General features: G+C 36.8%; 1 protein-coding gene across 2 annotated transcripts in view; it reads right to left on the reverse strand.

Moving 5' to 3' along the window:
- The window catches only part of LOC106877594 (alpha-catulin), a 338021-nt gene extending 333470 nt beyond the window's left edge, over window positions 1-4551 (reverse strand). For both annotated transcript variants that reach the window (XM_052973445.2, XM_052973451.2), the window contains exon 1: window positions 4445-4551. In XM_052973445.2, the coding sequence (XP_052829405.1) occupies window positions 4445-4540 (96 nt within the window). In that variant the 5' untranslated portion in view covers window positions 4541-4551. The remainder of the gene's footprint in view (window positions 1-4444) is intronic.
- Between the last annotated feature and the right edge of the window lie 17660 nt (window positions 4552-22211).

Consider the following 22211-nt stretch of genomic DNA (forward strand, 5'->3'; position numbering starts at 1 on the left):
TACCTGCAAGGGAAACAATACAAGAATTCATTCAGAGATTTAAATCTTCAGTACTGATATGCGTGACTAAACAATTTAGATGTAATGCTGTTGTTAATGAGATTAAAGTAGAACAAGACTTCAATGAGAGACAGAAGAGGGAGGCTAGGATAGATTTTATCAGGGACTATTAAAGATATAGCTAATTAGAAAACCTATGTTAACCGAAGTGAAGAACAGCAACAGGGAAACATGTGCAGACCAAATTTCCATTGGAGAGAGAGAGAGGGGTGGTACTATGTCTGTGAACACATGAAACAATTGGAGAGGAAGGTAGGGAATGAAGAATATATATACATATATTCGGAAAGGTTGGATGAAGGGTGTATGTTATAGAATGCCGGTTGACAAGAGGAAAAGTGACTAGGCTAAGCGAAGCTAGTGAGCAAGCTTTAAGAGGGGAGGATGAAATAACCATACATCATCAACTGTTTAACGCGAGGAAGAGGAAAGAAGCAAAGAAAAGAGAGCATTAAAAGAAAAATTCTGAAACTGATGCAGTGGAATAGATGAAGCAATGAGTAAAACTGCAACATTTAAATCAACCAGCCTCTCAAGCTGAGTAAGCTAACTACACACACACACACAATACATACATACATAGATATGTGTGTGAGTGTGTGTATACACACACACCGGCCGGTGAAGACATGTCTGGAGAAGAGAGAGAGAGCATTCATAACAGCAAAATACATGACACATTTTGATCTAATTCATTTTTGTTTTTGTCGCAGACTGCAGGCCTGCAGGTTTATTTGAGAAAATATTTTTTTTAAATCAGGTTTTTAATGTATAAAGAATGTAATGAAAAATAATAAACAATTGTGTAAACCTTTCAATATTGGTGTTATAGAAATATGTTGCCTGCAGAGGTTAGTTATTGAGACAGCAGTAGTAACAAGTGTAGATTTAGAGATAAGGAAGTTCTAAAGAGGAAAGAAGGCTTTGTGTTCGCCCATCGCCATAGTATGTAAGGTTTTAAACAAATTCCTTCTTTTTTTTCTTTCTTTCTTTTTTTTTTTTGCGGGCTTCCCATGTTGGAAATTTAAAACTACATTGGAAATGTCAAGTTACTAAAATCTTTGAGCTTCAACAATTTCAATGTATCCGACTTTTGATGCAATAATTGTTCAACCCTTTACAAAAGTAAATAAGTAGAAGCGCTCTTATCTCTCTCTCACATAAAATATTGTATATGTGAGAGTGAGAAGCATTCAACTAAGAAAACATTGCATTTGATAGCAGAAACAGCTGTGAGCTAATGAAGTTCATTCTAATTTCTTATTCCTTTTTTTTTTATTCATAGTAATTTCTTTTATATATTTATAAGAGACAAAACACAGCTATTTTCTTGCCATTTAGCTTTCGAAATTAACCATTTTAGATTAGACTATTTGGTTTTTAAAACGTCCAGAGACATTTTAAAATTTGCGAAATAGATAACAATAACAGATAATGGTTCAATTTGTTGTTTTGAAAGTTAGGAAAACTGGAGAAAGCGTTTACAAGTGTTTGAATGCCACATGTAGCGATGAGCGCTGCCATCTTTATTGTAATTGGTAACATCGAGTGGTTTAATAATAGGGTAAGGAGGAGACGAAGGAACTGGGGGCTGGGAAAGAACACAGCAGAATTTCTATGATTTCGGCACATCATACATTAAGAGGATGATTCAATAGAATTCAGGCAACAGATTCACCGACAGAATTCCAAAGGAAACTTAAAATTATAGGCGTGTGTGTGTGTGTGTGTGTGTGTGTGTGTGTGTGTGTGTTGGTATTTTGTATACGCATGGCTGATGTGATTCATCCAATTTTATGTTGAACAGACAACAGAAATGTCAGCTCTACACGTTATGAAGAAAGGTGAGCAATGAATACTTTTTACAAACAAACATAGTCGTGAAAAACCAACAGAAAATAAACATACAACACAGGGGAAACCTGAAACAGAGAGAGAGGGAGCACGTATGCAAAACACTGTCATGTACCTAGACAACCCAGACACAAAATAATGTTCTGCGTGTGTGTGTGTCAGCTGTAGCAGTGTGCCGCGTCAACAGTTCTTCACATAACGCAAAGACAATTCGGGAATCTTTTATGTAAAACGAAATGAAGAACTGAAACTATTGCAGAAAAGCAACAGTTTGAGAAATTCCACCTGCTTAGCATTCAGATCTTACAAACAGTGTGTGTGCGCGCGAGCGTATGGGTGTACATGAGTACATACATACGTGTGTGTGTGTGTGTGTGTGTGTGTGTGTGTGTGTGCGTGTGTGCGTGTGTGCGTGTGTGTGTGTGTAAAGTTGTCAATTCTTTATGTAAACAACGATCACTATTACAAGAGAGAGGCCACATCGAAACGAAATGCTACATTTGCTACATTCACAAATAAATCGACGTTTTTACACGAGTGACTGAGATCAATTAAACTGAGTTAATTGCCGTTTTAGTGTATATTTTATAGATACAAAACAGCAACACACCTTAGAGGGGGGATTCCACGCGTATTTTGTAAATAATATTCTATGAGCCGATTAGGTAACTAACCTCTCATCATTAAGACTGATTGAACTAAATTACCAAATTATATTTTCTAAACAAAACAATACTTAATTTTTTGAAACATTCGGGTATTCCGTTATGTCGTTTCTCTGCTGTTCTTTGTTTTATAAGGGGAGTGTTGTTTAGTGAATATTCGACAAGTTTATTCGAATATGTGTATGTGTATGGCGAGAGACAGACAGACGAAACAATAATTATCAGCTACATAATATATTTAGGATTATTCTTTACCTTTCGGTCCTTTGTTACAGAACATTCAAGATATACATTCATTGATATGAAGGATAGATAGGTCAAAGGGGAAAATATGCCAGCACATGGCAGATGCACAATAAACACACGTGTAACATCAGTATTATAAGGGGTAAAAATAATAAATCCAGAAAACATTCAGTTTTGATGAACTCTATAGCTCGAAACTATTTTCTTCACTAAATAAACGACACTTCACAATTAAATGTTGAAATATGATTTATTAATAAACCATAAGAGATGGGAACTTTAAATCGCTTAAGCACAGAAACATGAAACTATTTTGGTTTACTTTTTTTCTTTATAAACAGAGACAACTTCAACGTATTTACATGAAATGGCAAGAAAACAGAAGGAAAGGTTAATGTTTCAAAATAAATGTTTGCTCCGGGTTAGCTTTGACTAAGAAAACACTAATCATGAGGTATTCCAACCATGACCATTCTAACGATGTAAAACGGTAGGGTGTGGTTTGTGGGTGGAGGAGTGCAGTTCGGTAGAGCGGCCACACCGATGTTCAACCAGTGTTATCAACAAGAGGTACTTTCTGGGGACGAAACTCGGAAAGTCCAACACATCAGACCAAGAGCAAACAAACAAAAAAAAATAGCTAAATTGAAAAACTGCCAATTTTAATCGATATATACACCAGCAACGATAGCATAATTAACAAAGAGTATATATATACAGTACGATGTAGAGGATGAATATTATTACTTTCCTATGAGTAAGTTTCGTGCGAAACGGATGGATGTGAAATCGAATGAAGCTAAAAAGTACTAATATTCAACTATATAATATATTCATTCCATCCTCTATAAAACGTATTGAGTACTCTCGTATTTGTTAGTGAAACCAGATAGATAGATAGATAGACAGACATAGACGCACACGTACACTCACTGAAGTAGACATAGAAATGCTCACATTGACTGGAAGCAAACATTAAATACAATAAGAATGTGAAACCCAGCAAATATGTTACACTTGAGTCACTCGGCATTCATAAGGATGAGGTGAGAAGCTGACTGAAAGGGGTGGATGGAAATTATCGATCTGGGAGCAGGCGGGCTGCACGAAAGAAGAAAAAATGATTAAGCAAGTTTGTAACGAGCATGTTGAGTAAGAAATCACCCTGACCCTTACATTATTGACGAATATGAAAGGGAATTTGGGCGTGCAATGTGTTTTTTGGTGATCCTTGTTGCTTAGAAAATTCCTTAAAAGTGAATTTGTGAAGGCGAAATCAGAGATGACACTCATATAAACAGACACACCGTATGCATAGATGTCTTACTACCAACCACCACCACACAATTTGTATACTATGAAGACGGGTAGTGGGTTGTGAATGGAATGCAGCGTGAAATCGAACTTCTATATCTTCTCAGTTACAATTGCAACACTCTGCACTAACGTTCAGAGAGAAATAGCTATCAACCGGGATTAATTTTAATAGGAAACCGCCACATCTCCACCATGATGTTGGAAGGAGGTGAAAGAAAAAATTACCAGGAAAGTGTGATTTAAGCCCTTTAGAATAATTAATGCACAATAACCTGATCGTGGTGTTTATTGTAATTACTTACCTGGGCAACAAGAGGCACCAGAGTGTGTTCCACCGACTTGGTGCGTATCTCCAAAGGCAGCTTAGATTCCGACTTCGGCTGCGCAAGACCAGCCATTTTGTTGTGCTGCTGCCTGGCTCCAACGGTGGAGGGAGGCGACGGCGGCGAGGATACGGCTAGAGGGAGGGAGAAAGAAGGATAAAGAAAAAATGAAGATAGGCAGGGAGAAGCAGGAAGAATATATATAATGACACGAGGGGGGGAAGAGAGAGAGCGGTGATAAGGTAGCAATAAAAGAAGAAGACACACAGGAGAGGGAGAGAGAATGGGGGAGGAGAAAGAACAGATAAAGTCACAGAGAGAAGGAGGAGAAAGAATGAACATGTAATCAGAGAAAGAGAGAGCGTGGAGAGGAGGAGAAAAAAAAGAAGAACAGATGAAGTCACAGAGAAAGAGAGAAATGTAGTAAAAGAATTGGAAAGGAAGTTGAAAGAGAAATTGAAAGGAAAGAACGAAGCGGGAATAGCGAGACGATGAAAGAGGAAGACAGGAAGAGAAATAAAAAGGAATTGGAAGCAGAGAGAGAGAGAGAGAGTGAAAGAGAGTGAGGAAATAAGTCATTGGATGAAGAGATAGAAAAAGAGTGAAAGAGTAGAGAATGAATGAGTGGGGTTAGAAAGGGTAAAGGTTGAATAAAGTAAAGGAAGCGGCGAATGAGATTTAGAATGAAATCAAATCGATTCAAATCTTGTTTTTATTATTATTTTACATGATATATATATGTGTGTATATATATATATATATATATATATATATATATATATGTGTGTGTGTGTGTATATATGTGTGTGTATATATATATATAATGGAGAGAGAGGATTATTTATTGTAAATAAGGATAGAGAGAAGTTAACGAATAAATGAGAGATTGCAGGAGCATCGTAGTTAGTAGTAGTAAAACAACGAATGACAATGTAGAGTTCTGATCACTTTACACACGAAAGCTCAAGCTCTCTCTCTCTCTCTCTCTCTCTCTCTCACCTCTTCGTCAAATCTCACTCTTTTCAAATACTTTTGCTTCTTGCGCTCTCGTTTATCGTTTTACCTTTAAATTTCTCTCACTTTCAAACCTCTCTCTCTCTCTCTCTCTCTCTCTCTCTTCTTAATTTTAGACCTTTTTTCTCCGGTTCTCCCTACTTTTTCAGGTTATTTTTTGCTCTTCTCTCCCCATTTTATTCGATTTACTTTTTATTCTTCTTTCTAAATTTTTCTGTTTTCCTCTTCTTACCGTGTTGCTCTCTCTCTCTCTCTCTCTCTCTCTCTCTCTCTCTCTCTCTACTTTTCTCAGTTTGTATTAAGCTCTTTCTGTGCGTGTGAAAGTGTGTGTGAGTAATTTGTACACCGTTGTTCCGCCCTCACTTTTTCTTCCTCTCTCATTCACTCCTTATACAATAACACTTCACACACATGGAAGGTGCAACAGACACCTGAGGTGTAACGAGAGATAAAGTGCATAAATGCAACCAAAGGCCCCTTACTGCAAGTGAAATATAGAATGCTGCGCGTCATTTTGTCGTTAGTTGACAACGTTTAACGCTCTCAAACAGCAACAGCACATTGCATCTGATGTCCCTGTTGTTTGCTCTCAGTTGCAAGTGTTCTCGTTGACACAGCAGCTGCAATAAAACTTGCAACGGTAATAAAGCACGTTCACATTTCATACAAACCGACTCTTCTTGCTGGTAGATTCAAACTATAAATTTCATGATTCAGTTGGTTTTAAAGAAGGGAAAACTCTTAAAAGTAATCTCTACACAAATATTCTCTAACAAATATTTTATCTTGACTTCTCCCAGCCTCCCCCTCTCTCGCTCTCTCTCTCTTATACACACACACACATGTGCTCTCCCCCCTCCCTCTCTCTCTCTCTCTTTCACGCACGTTCACGCTCTCACACTTTTTACACATACCAATACATGCATAACTTTATACAAATGTATGTAAACATATGTGCGTGTATATAAATTTACGTATATCCATGTACACGGGGATGATATATATATATATATATATATATATATATATATATATATGTATATGTCTATATATATATATATATATATATATATATATATATATATTGGTATTTTTATATAAGCTTAAAGCTTATGGCGGTCACCGTGCAATGACTAAGGAAAGTAGTCTAATAAAAGGGTATATAAGCCCTCGACAGAAAAAGAAGGCTTTCCTGCACCGAAAGCATATGTATGTATGTATGTATGCATATGTGTGAGTGTATATATGTGCATGCGTGTGTCAGTATATATAAATGTATGTGTGTTTATGTATGTATGCACGATCTTTGTATGTATGTATGTATAGATAGAGAGAGAGAGAGAAACATTGTGACAGATACATACATAAATGAGCCTATAATGCAAGTAACCATATATTAGAACTTCATATGATCCATCCCACTCCAATATGTGCACTCAGAAAGGGGATTCATATTGATATAAACAATCCTGACAAGTGCATTGGTTATAATATGCATAAAGTACATAAAATGATTTAGTAACAAGAGGCAAACAAGGTAAATTTAGTTAATAATCCATGTCCTTATGATTGTTTCAATGGTTTAGCCATCGAAATGATCATAAGGATATCATCTGTGAATTACAACTACCTTGTTTTTTGCTTGTCATATAATCATTGTAATATAGATGTGTGTGTGTGTGTGTGTGTGTGTGTGTGTGTGTGTAATTAATCAAAATAACCAAGAAAACAAGACAGCAAGAAAAAAACAATGTGAGGACATGGTAAATGCGAAGTATTAACAAATACTCAGGGAAGGAAAGAAAGTTAGTTTTATGTTTCAAGCAAAGCTCTTCTTCAGAAACAGGAGACAGAGGAAAATCCAAGAGAAAAGGAGGACGGAGGAAACAAATTGCCAACAATCCACTTGTAGTTTTATATATATATATATATATATATATATATATATATATATATATATATATATATATATATATATATATATATATATATATATATATATATATATATGAAGAATAAGAAAATGGAGGTATTGAAGTTAATAAGAGTCTGCCATGATGATTAAAAAAACTAACACACAAAATATCTAAGGGTAATTTTTTTCCCCTCTGAAGAGATTAAGCTTAGAAACATGATTTTAATACTTGTTTAACTTCACTAAGCTTAATTGAAACAGCTGTAAGGGATAATGATCAAATTTTGCTGATAATAAACTCTTATTAACTTCAATATTTCCATTTTCTTATTCTTCATTTGTATGATTATAAACTAGGATTTATATATAAGCCTATTATTTTATGGATTTAATCCCCACCCCACAAAAATATTAGGTATTGAACCAGTTTTTCCTTGGATGACACAATCCCTCCATGAGGCCAACATAACCTCCATTTGAATTATATATGTATGTACATGTGTGTGTGTGTATGTGTGTGTATACATAATGTACATATATAATATAGTTGTCAATTATGACTGGTTAGAAAGTTAACAATAATTTCACACCTATTATACTGTCAACAACATTGACAACTTATCAGATTTGCTAACTGGAGGCACATAGATCCTTTTACTAATAGAGGTAGGAATACAGGTTTGGTCAGCCAAGGTTGTGAAAAAAAAACTTGAAATTAAATTCTTCAAAGTGAAACCCCTCTGGGTGAGATGGAGTTATCGTCCTTTGACCAGTTCCAGCGGTGTCCAAAAAGGGTCAGTTTATATACAATTTCCATTCACTAGTCAGTAGACAGCAAATTCTATGTCTCCAGCATGAATTTTCCTTTATGGGGACACCAACTAAACATCTCGCTTTTGGAATTTAAGAAGCCCCCCCCCCAGGTCAAGTAAATTTTTCAGGATCCTTGCCTTCCCGATCAAGTAAAGTTTACATCATCTGCTTCCTTTAAGATATGGTCCCAGTTGTTCCAGGAGCTTCCAGTTCATACCGTATGGCACTACCTTCTTCTTCTAAACACCATATACAGGTGGCCAAAGACATAACATTGCACTTCCCTGGGATCCTAAAAGAGAGCCTTTGGTTATTTAGTCACTGCTTAAATGGGCCCTCTGTTATTCCAACATATTTCCGTGTGTGTCCTTATGTTATTGGTGCTGCTACTGTTGTTGTTCTTGCTACTGTTGCTGTTGTTGCTACTGTTGTTGTTCTTGCTACTGTTGGTGTTGTTGCTACTGTTACTGCTGAATACATCACTGGTGCTACTGTTGCTGTTGTTGTTGCTGCTGCTTTCGCTGCTTTTGTTGCTGTTACTGCTGGACACCACCTCTTCCACATAGACCTTGGCCTTGAAGTTGTATTGACATCTACTGGGCACTCACTGTTCACCCCATGTGAGCAGCCTACCTCTGTACAGGGTTTAGAGGCATTCACTAAAATCTTTTCAACATTGGGCCTACAGCTGAATGAGACCCTTAAGTTGTGTCTATTAAATAATTGTCCATATCTATGGGATTGTGTGAAATTCTCGTCCACTAATTTAAGGAAGATCCTAGAACACTCAATACCATAGTACAGATTAATAATACATTTTGGTCAAGTCCTTCTATTGCTACTCTAAATTTCACCCATGGGTCTTCAGGCAAGTTATGAATGGAAAAATTATGGAATTAGCACATCAATATGTAGGATTCCTATCATAGAATAAAAGAAGAAACACCAATATTCCCAATTTTCTGCAATACTTTTACTTTTTTATATTATTCTATTTGAGTTTTTCTATTACTATCACTGCTACTACCACCAACTTACCTATCGACCATCTCTCTACCACTGTTGCTAAAATTTCTTTTTCTTTTTTTTTTCTCTCCATTTATTTTGTCACTTTTTTCAATATTTTTCAGTATTTTTTCAATACCTTTTACAACATTTTTCTATGTATATCTTTATTTTATTTCTGTATTGTTTTTATATCTTCAAGATCATCATCATCATTTATTTATATAATGTCTGTTGTCCATGCTGGCATGGGTTGGATGGTTTGACCAGGGCTGGCAAGCTGGGGAGCTGCACCTTACTCCAGTCTGATTTGGTATGGTTTCTACGGCTGGATGCCCTTCCTAGTGCCAACCAGTGTGCTGGGTACTTTTATGTGGCACTGCATAAGTGCTTTTATGTGGAACCAGCACAAGTGCCTTTTATGTGACACTGACACAAGACTCTTGCTGGCTAATCCTCTTTGAAAGGAAGAGCATCCTTAACGCTTCTGCTGTGGTGTCCAATATTCACAATTTCCTAAATATTTATCCCCTAAGTTTTTTATTGAAAGACATTTTATTAACAACATGTTTTTCAAGAAGGAAAGAAAGGAAAAAAAAACATCGAAAGTACAAAAGATTAAATTACAGAAGAAAAACCACTATAACAACCTCACCAAGGAAACAAAGAAAAAGAAGGGAGGATTAAGCAGCAGAGGATGGGCAAAGAGGGTATAACTGGTTATACACCCCAGAATAAATGGTGTGTTTAGACACACTTTGCAGACATGATTGCAAAGGCAGTGCCACAGAGAAAGGCCACAAACACTCACTGCAACAATCACCCCACCTCACAGGACTCATTTCTCTTTCATTTGATTTCATCTCTGACTATTATTACAATCACCACAAACTCACCTTTCTACCACTGACTATCCTTCTGAATCAGTACCCCTGTTGTTGAAATTCCCTTCTATTCATTTTTATCATGTCATTTTATATATATTTTTTATTTATTCATTTATCTATTTCTACTCCTAAATGTCACAGGTTCCAAGGCTCATTCATCAATTCATCTTCTATATTTTCTATTGAAGATTTCCACTGAATTCTATTCTAACACCAATCCACCCTACTTCATCCACCCCTCCCCCATCAAAACATGCCCTTCCTTTTCTCGTCTTCTTACTCCCTTATTTTAGGAGGAGAGATGGATAGGGGGCGGCGGGATTGAAGGATTAGAAAAAAATCGGAGACAAAGAGAAAGGTACAGGGGAGATAAACGAGTGGGAAATAGTGGGAGTTAAGAAAAAAAGGACCAAGAAATGTGAGAGAGGGGGAACGAGAAGAGGAAGAAAAATGAGAGGGGGAATAAAAGAAAGAGTAAGAGTCGTACAAAATTTAGATACATACCTACTATAAGATGAGCACAAGGGTGTACGTACACCGCTATATATATATATATATATATATATATAAATATATAAATATAAAAATGGAACAAAAACGCAATAGAGGACATTAAAACATTTGGAGAGATAGACAATACAAAGACAGACAAAAGAAACAACAATTAGAAGGACAGGCAAAAAAAGGTGGGTCATTTGTGGCTTTCTTTCCTCAGTCAGGTTTCAGAAGTTACAACCATTTCAGGCAGTTACACTTGAGATAATTCAATCTGGTTGCCCCCAAAAATGTCTAAGCTAAGAGCATTAGACCCCTTTGTAAGAAAGCTAGTGAATGTGTATAGCAACAAAGACAAAAAACAAACAAACAAAAACAGAGAACATGGTACACAATTACAAATACAAGCAATAAGAAATACCAACAGGTGTCTTTCGAGGTGTCTTTCGACTGAGAATGAATCAAATTGAAATATATATATATATATATATATATATATATATATATATACATATATACACACACACTAATATCAAACAGTGGTATTCCCATCCAAAATGGAGACAAATACCAACACTTCTATTTGCCATGCTTGAACAATTGTAAAGATAATTTCACATGAAACCATTGGTTGCCTTGTTAACCCACAAATAAAGTTCATGTATGTATGTATTTATATATATATGTGTGTGTGTGTATATATATATATATATATATATATATATATATATATATATATATATATATATATATATATATATATATATATATATATATATGTATTGGGTCATCCCATAAATAGTGCAGTTTTTTCAATTGCATGAACTAAAAATCAGAGTAGGACAGGATAAACTACCTGCATCAACTTGAAGCATATTGGCTTCATTCCTTGTGAGCTTATGCATGTCACCAGCAGTCACAGCCCATGTTTCACTGCCATGTAGCATGGCTGTTCGTACACATGCGTCATACAGTCTGCCTTTTACTCTGAGCAAGAAGCCCTTTGTCACCAGCAGAGGTAAGAGCTCTCTGAACTTTGCCCGGGCTATTCTTATTCTAGCAGCTACACTTTCAGTGCACCCTCCCCCGCTACTAACTTCGTCACCTAGGTAACAGAAGCTATCAACTACTTCTAGTTTTTCTCCCCGGAATGTGGCAAAAGTTGTCTTCTGCACATTTTCAGTGTTTATTGCTCCTGAGCATCTGCCACATACAAAACTATCTTCCTAGTTAGCCTTCCTTCGATATTGCTGCACCTCTTATGTGTCCATAGCTTACACTGGGTACATCTTATAGAGTTTCTACCTACGCCTTTTCTACAGATTGAGCAGGGCCATCTACCTAAAGGGGTTTGTGGTTTGTCTACCTTCCTTCTTATTAGGACTTTGGTTTTAGGTAGGTTGACTCTAAGGCCCTTTGATTCTAATCCTTGCTTCCACACCTGAAACTTCTCCTCTAGTTCTGATAGTGACTCAGCAATTAGGGCAAGGTCATCAGCATAGAGGAGCTCCCAGGGGCATTCTGTCTTGAATTCCTGTGTTATTGCCTGGAGGACTATGATAAATAGGAGGGGGCTGAGAACTATATATATATATATATATATATATATATTATGATTATTAATTTATTAATAAATTTTTTAACAAATGAAGTAAACTTTCATCCTGTGTCAAATTCTGGACTAAAAAACTGGCTCACTCTGACTTCTTAGCTTCTCTCCATCACATGTCTATTTCAGACCAATCCTAGCCAATCAGTCATTTTTAGCTAAAATCTGTTGTTGGAGCTTTCTGCTACAGAATGCAGTTATCATTTGGAGTCAATAAAGAGTGACAATATTATTTCATTTCTTTGTCAATCAAAGAGACACTTTCACCTCCTGTTTGCATGTTTGCTTATAACAAACATTTTAATTTTTTCGATAAACCTTCGTTGACATTATGTATATTTTCACTTGCATGCTGTTCTTGTCTATCTCGCACTCAGTCAAGTTTGACACCTCAAAAACACTATGACAGTTGATTCAAATATCAGTAAAATCATTGCATTATTTTTATATATATATATATTTTTTTAACCATTTTCTTTGAAAAATATGAAAATTTCAATGAATATTCTAGCTTTTGTTGACTTTATATGGCTTCAATCAATTTTTCTTTTTGAATGGTTTGTTTTTCTATGAAAATGTTTTTCTACAAATATGCCTTTTGGTTTGTCTTTCAATGAATGTGTTTTTAAACAAATGTATTTTCATCAACTGTTCCTTAGATTCATGAATATATGTACCTATGCATGTGTGCATGTATGTATGAGTATAAATCATCATCACCATCATCATCATCATCATCATTTAACATCTGCTTTCCGTGTTGGCATGGGTTGGACGGTTTGACTGAGGACTGGCAGGCTGGGAGGCTGTGCCAGGCTCCAATCTGATCTGGCAAGGTTTCTACAGCTGGATGCCCTTCCTAACGCCAACCACTCCGAGAGTATAGTGCCACTCTGAGAGCATATAAATATATGAAATATATTTATATTTATATTTGATGGATGAGCAGAAACAAGGAAAAAGCACAACAAAAGGGAAACATTTTAACAAAGGTGTTATAAGTATAAAGCTTGAAGGGAAGGGTTTTAATATTTTGGATGCAAGTCTTTCATCAGAAAAAAGAAAGAGGAGGAAATGTGGTTGAAAGAACACACATGTGCACGTGCACACACACACACACACACACACACACACACACTCACATGAGCAACACAGTTGTTTATAAACATTTATAAATGGTGTGTGTGGTAATAATTATTTAGTAACACATCAAATTAAACATTTAAAGCTGACTGGACAAGGATGTTATGACTTTTCAAAATAACAGGAATCTGTTGGATAAAAATGATTGACAAGGAGTAAAGAATAATGTAAAACATTAAAAATTAGTCAAAGTTGAATTAAAACTGAATAACACAATTCAAAGACAAGGACAAACGAGTATCACAAAAAGCAAGTAAATAAATAAAGTAAATTGTTAAATAAATAAGTTTGTTGTAATGAAGATGGAGTGCAGATTCCATGTCAAGTAGAAGGAAAGAAGAAAGAAAAGAGAAATGGATGAAAAAGAAAAGAAAATGTAAGCTAAGTTATCAAACATTTTTAATTACAAGACAGTTTGTAATCAAATATGGCTACAGAAACAATACATATGTATGTATGTACGTAGTAAAAGAAGGGAGGTAGGAGTGATCAGAAAACCTGCATTAAGTAGGTGAATCAACAGAGACCTAAAGGTGTTGTTCTACATGTTTGGTATTAAGGAGACAAAAAAAAAGAAGAAAAACAGACACACAAGCATGAAAAACTGATCAAAATATAAGGACAAAATCCAATTTCAAAATATATAAAGATATAAAATGTATTTGGTGGTATGAAAAAAGTGGGAATGATAATTTTAAAAAAGGAATTATGGTATAATAAAATATTACATGTGCACAGGCGCAAGCATGGCTGTGTGGTAAGAAGCTTGCTTCCCAACCACATGGTTTCGGGTTCAGTCCCACTGTGTGGCACTTTGGGCAAGTGTCTTCTACCATAGCCTGGAGCTGACCAAAGCCTTGTGAGTGAATTTGGTAGATGGAAACTGAAAGAAACCTGTCATGTATATATATTTAAGTGTGTGTATCTTTGTATCTGTGTTTGTCCCCCCACCATGGCTTGACAACTAATGTTGGTGTGTTTACATCCCCGAAACTTAGTATTTCAGCAAAAGGGACCGATAGAATAAGTACTAGGCTTACAAAGATTAAGTCCTGGGGTTGATTCCTTCAACCAAAGACGGTGCTCTTCATCTTTTTGACATGACCCTACTCTATACTGTTTTCTCCTCCATCAGTTTTTCTAATTCCTTTTTCTTTCCTTCACTGTTTTCTATCTCTCTCTCTCTCTCTCCTCTCTTTCTCTTTTTCTCTCTCTTATTGCTCACACCTGACCATCGTCCATCTTTCTTTTCCTCACGTGATCATCTTTCTTTTCCTTCAGGACTGGACATATTCTATCTCTCTCTTCTATCTTTTCTTTTTTCTAAGAAAATATTTCTCCAGCGTTTGCTATTTTACCTTCATTCTGGTCTAACGACGCTCCATGTTTGTTTTTGTTCAGTTTCTTTGTATGTCTCCACTGTCCAGTTTTTGTTCCCAACTTTGACTCTCCATAAATCCAAAATTTTAATTTGGTACTTATGGCAGCAACTGTCTTCACAAACTTATATTATCATTCAATGCTCAAAATAATGAGTAGATAGACCGCTGACAACTGATGAAGGGTTGTTCTTTGTGTTATTTGTCCTGTTTTCTATTTGTTTCTCTTGTTCTTTGCATATTGAACTCATTTATTTTCCTCTTTCATGTTGTTTATTGTTTGTGATTTCCTGTACACATACATGCATGTGTATATATGTGTGTGTGTGTGTGTGTGTGTGTGTGTGTGTGTATATATATATATAATTTATATTATTATACGTATAACACAGTTCATAAAAAAAAAGCATTAAAAAAAAGCGAAAGGGAAAAACAAAAATCTTTTATAAAACCATATAATGATTGAACGTGATGGACAGATGGAATCAATGCAAATTCATGCAAATAAAAAATGCAAAAGCACATCCAAAATATTTGAACTAACGGATGAAATTATATGGGATAGTCATAAATAGTTACATATATTTATTATTCAGTGGCAAAAGGTTTGAAATAACCATGTGTGTGTGTGTGTGTGTGTGTGTGTGTGTGTGTGTGTGTGTGTGTGTGTGTGTGTGTGTGTGTGTGTGTGTGTGTGTGTGTGTGTGTGTGTGTAAATAAGTTTACAGTACAAGATGTCGATTTAGAGAATCATGTGACTATCACAGAAAGCTCCACTTATGGACACAGCTAACAGTCTACATAGTAATACAATATGGAAAAGTGTAATGTAGGGTGTCCAGAAGCTCTGATCGATGAAATTATTTCATGAGGAGTATATTTCAGAAGGTATGAAAGGTGAATATATTTATTTAACAACTTGGCATCCTTAGTATTACAGCCGTTTCATAGCCTTCATCATCATCATCATCATCATCATCATTTAATGTCTTTCCATGCTGGTTGAGTAGTTTGACAGGAGCTGAATAGGCAGGAGCCTGCACCATGTTTCTGAGTCTGTTTTGGCATGGATTTGCAGCTGGATGCCCTTCCTAACACCAACCACTCCACAGAGTGGGCGGAGTGCTTTTTACATGGCACTCACATAGGTGAGGTCAGTTTTGGCATAGTTTTTACAGCTGGATGCCCTTCCAAATGCCAACCACTTTACAGAATGGGCTGGGTGCTTTTTAAGTAACACCTGCACTGGTGAGGTTACCAAGTGACTTTTGAAGACAAAGAGTCTTTGAGAGTGGGGAGTATTGGAGGAGGTGATCTTGTGTCAGATGATGAAAGAGTAAAGTGTGACATAGAGGCAGAGATAGATGTCTTGTAGTAGAGGAGGCACATGGTTACCCAGCCAGAGAAAGGGAGAGAGTGAGGAAGAAAAAGAGAGGGAGAAAAAGAGAGCAAAAGTTAATAAGAATGAGGGCAGAAGCAGTTACCTAGAGAGAAAGCAGGAGTTAACAAGAGGTGTTTTGCTGTAAAGGAGATACATGGTTACCTAGCCAGAGGTAAGGGCAAGAGACAGAGGGAGAGAGAGTAATCAAGAATGAAGGCAGAAATGGGGTTTGTTGCTGTAGATACATGATTACTCAGCCAGAGGGGAGAACAGGGGAAAGAAAGAGAGAGAGAGAGGGTAGAAGACAGCGAGAACAGGAGAGGGATGGGGACAAGCACTAGGATATACTTGCAAGGAACATGGATCAGGGCTTAGATGGGATGGTAGAGTAAGGAAGAGGGAGATGAATTGTGGCAGGTACTGGCAGGGTATCACCAAGGAGTCATGAGTTGAGAGTGGAGGTGGGGGGGGAATGCAGTGACTGGTGAGAATCTGGATATATAGAGGGGGAGGGGATGGGAGAAGCAGGGTAGTGAGGGCTGGGTTGGGGAATGCTGTGAGTGGTGAGAATCTGCCTATGTAGAGGGGACAGGGGAAGCAACAATACAGTGAACAGGATAGCAAGGACTAGACTGGGGAGTGGGAGATAATAATAGTGTAGGAGGAGGAACTATGAGGAAGAGAAGAGAAACACTTTGGAAAGGGAAGTGGGGTGGGATGTAGCTTGGTTTGTTGGGGTAGGGTGTGTGAAAAGTTACATGTGAATGGAACACACAGCATTTCTAGAACTCAGTTTCACTGACGTGGGTGGGTCTTCACAAGAACTTCATATTGTCAGACATCTCAGTCCATTGTCATTTCCTCCATGAGGCCCAACATCCTGAGATTGATCCTTACTACTTCATCCCATGTCTTCCTGGGCCTCCCTCTTCTGCGAGTATCCTCCATTTTCAGTGATCAGCACTTCTTTATAAAGCTAAATTAATTAAAGAGAAATTGAAGACACAGCTGTGTGAATATATGTTCATCAAATGATTTAAATTGAGATCCTCTGTAGCAGGTCTTAACATATGAGGTACGTCATTTAAGTAACTTCCCAAGACATCTTGATCAAATCTTTCCTAAAATATATACAAAATATTTGAAAGACAACCTTTATATGCTCAACCATTTCTAAATACAATGAATGGAGTTATCTATATTGATTTGTTTGTGTTGTGAAGATTTCACACAATTATGGAATATCTGCTATTGAATAGTAGATAGATTTATTCATTTATGAACACTAGACCATATTGATAAGAAATTTATTAGAAATGGACTTCAATTTATTTGTGGAAAATAAAAATGAAACAGCTTACTGGCAAAAGTCAGGCACAGCCATAGAAACCTAAGTTACACCAACTTATGTTAACCTATTTTGTGGGTGTCATGAATTTTACAAAATGCCTATGGACAAACCTCAAAAGTATTTGGAAATTCAGTAGTTATTTGAAAGAAATCAAGAAAAGGTTCTTGAATGATTGCTTTATTTTATGGAAGGAAAATCTTGATCAGATGAATGAATTTAAAATTTTCATTAACAGTGTAAACCCTTACATCAAATTACATCAAACATCCTTTCTTGAATGTACCAGCATTGACCACATTCAGATGATACATTTTACATGCCACCAGAACGGGAGCCAGTCAGGGGGCACTGGCCACAGCTACGATTTTGGTTTTACTTGACTCAACAGGTCTTCTCAAGCATATCATATCGTCCAATGCATCAAGGGTACTTTTAAATGGGTCAGACCTGCAATACCTGCATCGGCTATGGCTGCGATCTCACTTTCGTTGCCGGGTCTTCTCAATCACAGCATAACTCCAAAGATGTTGGCCTCCTGTCATTGCCTCTGTGAGGCCCAACATTCGAAGGTCATGTTTCACCACTTCATCCCATGTCTTCCTGGGTCTACCTCTTCCACAGATTTCTTCCACAGTTAGTGTGTGGCACTTCCTCACACAGGTGTCTTCATAACATAACACATGACCATACCAGCACAGTTATCTCTCTTGCACACCACATTTGATGCTTTTTATGTCCAACCTTTCTCTCAAGACGCTTACATTCTGTCGTGTATGCACACTGACATTACACATCCAGCGGATCATATACAGATATATATATGTATATATATATATATATATTATCATCATCATTCAACATTCATTTTTATGCTGACATGTGTTGGACGGTTTGACAGGGACTGGTTAGGCAGAAGACTGCACCAGGCTTCACTGTCTGTTACAGCAGGGTTTTTTATGGCTAGATGCCCTTCCTAACACCAACTACCCTGCAGACTGGACTGAGTGCTTTTTACATGGCCTGAGCACCAGTGAGGTCTGTTTGGAATGGCTTCTACAGAAGGATGCCTTTCCAAACACTAATCACATTACAGTGTGGACTGGATGCACCAGCACTGGTGGGGTCACCAAGTAACTTGCAAGACGATCCTTTGAGAGTGGAGGGCATTGAAGGAGTAGGCCTTGTGCCAGGTGATGAGAGGTTAGAGTGTGGCAGAGAGATAGAAACAGGTCTTGCTGTAGAGAAGATATATGGTTACCCAGTCAGAGGGAGATAGCAAGAGAACAAGTGAGATCAGGAATGAGGACAGAAACTGGTGTGTTACTGTAGAGGAGATACATGGTTACTCAGTCAGAGGAAGAGAGCACGAGAGAGGGAGAGAGAGAGTGAGTGCAAAAGAGTGAGAGGGTGAGAGAACAAAAGAGAGCAGGTGAGAAATAGTGGTGAAGTGCCAGGGCATACCTTCAAGCAACTGGGATTAGAATTTAAATTGGATGGTAGAGTACAGTGAGAGAGAGAGAGAGAGAGAGAGAGAGAGAGAGAGAGAGAGAGAGAGAGAGAGAGAGAGAGAGAGAGATGGTAAAAGGTGCCAAGGTGTACCCTCAAGGTACAGGGATCAGAATATAAATGGGATGGTAGAGTATTGCCAAGGGTGCATGAGTAGGGAGTAGGGACTTCACATGAATGCAAAGAGTTTGGGTGTGAGGAATGCAGTGACTGGTGAAATGCAGGTATATAGAGGAGATGAGGGACAACAGGATAACAATTATACAGTGAGATTTTTTTTATTGCCCACAAGAGGCCAACACAGAGCAAATATACAGTGAGTAGGGCAGTGAGGACAGGATTGGGGAATGAGAGATAAGTATAAACATAGTGTGTGAAACAGTGGAAATGTGAGGAAGAGAGGAGAAGAGGTAGTTTGGTTTGTGAAATTCTTTTTTTTATATATATTTCAAATATAGCATAGTTCTACCAACAGTTCTCTATGTGAGTGGAACATGGAAGAATACCATGAAAATCAATAGAAAGCTAGATGCACTCCATTAATGATGCTTGAGAAGGATGTTTAGAATGTACTGGCAAGACCGCATAAGCAATGAAGATATTCTAAAGAGACTCAACACAAGACCACAAAGCAAAATCATAACAGAATGATGATTAAAATTAGCAGGTCACGTACTCCAGTTACTAAAACAACAACATTATAAACAGCTTTCAAATGGACAGCACTGGAGGCGAAAGGAAAAAAATAAGAAGATGAAAAACTACATAGTGCAGAACATTCCTAACCAACATAGGAGAGTCAAATATTATGTAGTCAGATGCAGAGAAAACAACTGCAGCCAATAGAAATCAGTGGCTTCAACTTGCAGCCCAATGTGCTCAAGAACACAGGAGGAACTAAAACTCATAGGTACATATATGTATATACACACAAACACACACACACACACACACACACACACACACACACACACACACACACACATATAACATATGAGAGAAAGAGAAAGAAAATGGAATTCATGAGATTCTTTGTTGATCCCTATGATCATTTCAACCCATCAAGTGCATCAATCCCTTGTGGTTGTGTTGCTGTACAAATAGTTGTGGTGCATCATTCAGCGCAGATGTCTCATCAGGTGTCTTGTCAAAAGATACCTTCTTTATTAATCTTTGTTTTGCTTATTTCGATTAGAATACATTTTAATAGTTGTCTGTAACTGTTCACATATATGAGAAAACTTGAGTTAAAATGAAAAACACTTCTCTTTTAAGTAATAAATTGACTTACAAAGAACCAAACATAACATAAGTATAAATCAAATAATTTGCTGATGTTTAAATATGTTAAATGAAGTCATAAAACATTAAAACAGCAATGGATGAAATGAAAAACAAATCACAAAACGCAATTAGATGTTCAAACCCAAGGTGACTATTATATTTTATGAGGTAAAAAGACAAATATATATATATATATATATAAATATATATGTATATAAATATATATATATATATATATATATATATATATATATATATATACATACACATTCCTTTACATATACACACAAAATCATATTCACCAATTAGCGACCATCAGCACACAGAGACATCCAGCAACAGACCAATGCATGTGTCCACATACTCAGCCCTCAGGTACCAGATGCTTTTTATTTATGATTGTTATTTAGTCACTCTGTGTTGAGTTATGATTTAATAACAGACTCATACATATACAAAAACTAATTCGTACAAGAGTTCCTAAAGTAAATCCAGTCGTATTTAAATCCATACTGTTGATGACATCAGATAACCAAATACAGTGTACAGGCTTTAAATGGCACATTACAAGGTGTATAGCAAAATTCAACATTATTACTTGTAGACACACACACATACACATATATATAATTATGTGGGGGGGGGGGGGAACCTGTGGAAGAAGTAGACACAGGAAGACATGAGATGAAGTGGAAAAACATGAGCTTCAAACAATGGGCCTCACAGAAGTGATGACAAGTGACTGAGACCTTTGGTGATATGCTATGCTTGAGAAGACTCGTCAAACCACATGAAATTGTAGTTGTTGCTGATGCAGGTGTCAGATAACTGGCACCTGTGCCAGTGGCATGTAATAAGCATCCATTACACACTTGGAGTGGTTAGCATTAAGAAGGGTATCCATGCATAGAAACCATGTCAAACCAGACTGGAACTTGGTGAGGTTCTCCAGCTTACCAGTTCCAGTCAAAATATCTAACCCATGCCAACATGGAAAGCAGATGCTAAATGATGATGATGATGATGATGATGATGATGATGATGATGATGATGATGATGATGATACATCTATCAGATTGGAGCCTGGTGCAGCCATCTGGTTCGCCAGTCCTCAGTTAAATCATCCAACCCATGCTAGCATGAAAGGTGGATGTTAAACGATGATGATGATGATGATGATATGTATGTATGTACGTATATATATATGTGTGCGTATGTATATATCTGTGTGTATATATATGTGTGTGTGCATGTGTGTGTGCATTTATGTATGTATGTATGTATATGTCAGTGTTAAGGCCGGTTCCCCTAGTGAAGGGGATTGGCCTGCAAGAGCCCTGTGCTGGAGTCCCAAAAAGTGCATTTATGCTGGTGTCGCATAAAAGCACTCATGCAGTGCCACATTAAAGCACACAGCACACTCGCTATAGTGGTTGGCGTTAGGAGAAACCATGCCAAATCAGACTGGAGCTTGGTGCAGCTCTGGTCAAACTGTCCATTAAATGACGATGATGATGATGATGATGATTGTATTTTGAAATCATACAAAATATCTAATGATATTGTTTATTGAAGTTTTTAAAAAATCATGGAAATGATCTATGATTATTTTTCTTCAGTATCCAAAGTAGCCTATGACACCTTCTAATTTAAGATGGTAAAAAGCAACCTGAGGGAAATTTGGAAACTATTTCTAGCAGGTTCAGGAGGCACTCTCACTCAGTTTTTATCATATGTAACCTAATTACAATTAAACATAAGCTTGGAAAGGAATTAACAAATGCTGTTATGACATCATAAAAATTCAAAGACTTGGTGATATAATAATCACTTCAAATTTTGTCACAAGGTCAGCAATTTTCAGGAGATGGGTAAGTCAATTACATCAGCCCCAGTTCTCAACTGGTACATACTTTAACAAACCCAAAATATGAAAGGAAAAGTTGACCTGGGCAGCATTTAAA

Source organism: Octopus bimaculoides, chromosome 1 (genome assembly GCF_046866305.1).
Source record: "Octopus bimaculoides isolate indiv1 chromosome 1, ASM4686630v1, whole genome shotgun sequence".
In the NCBI taxonomy this organism is placed as follows: Eukaryota; Metazoa; Mollusca; class Cephalopoda; order Octopoda; family Octopodidae; genus Octopus; species Octopus bimaculoides.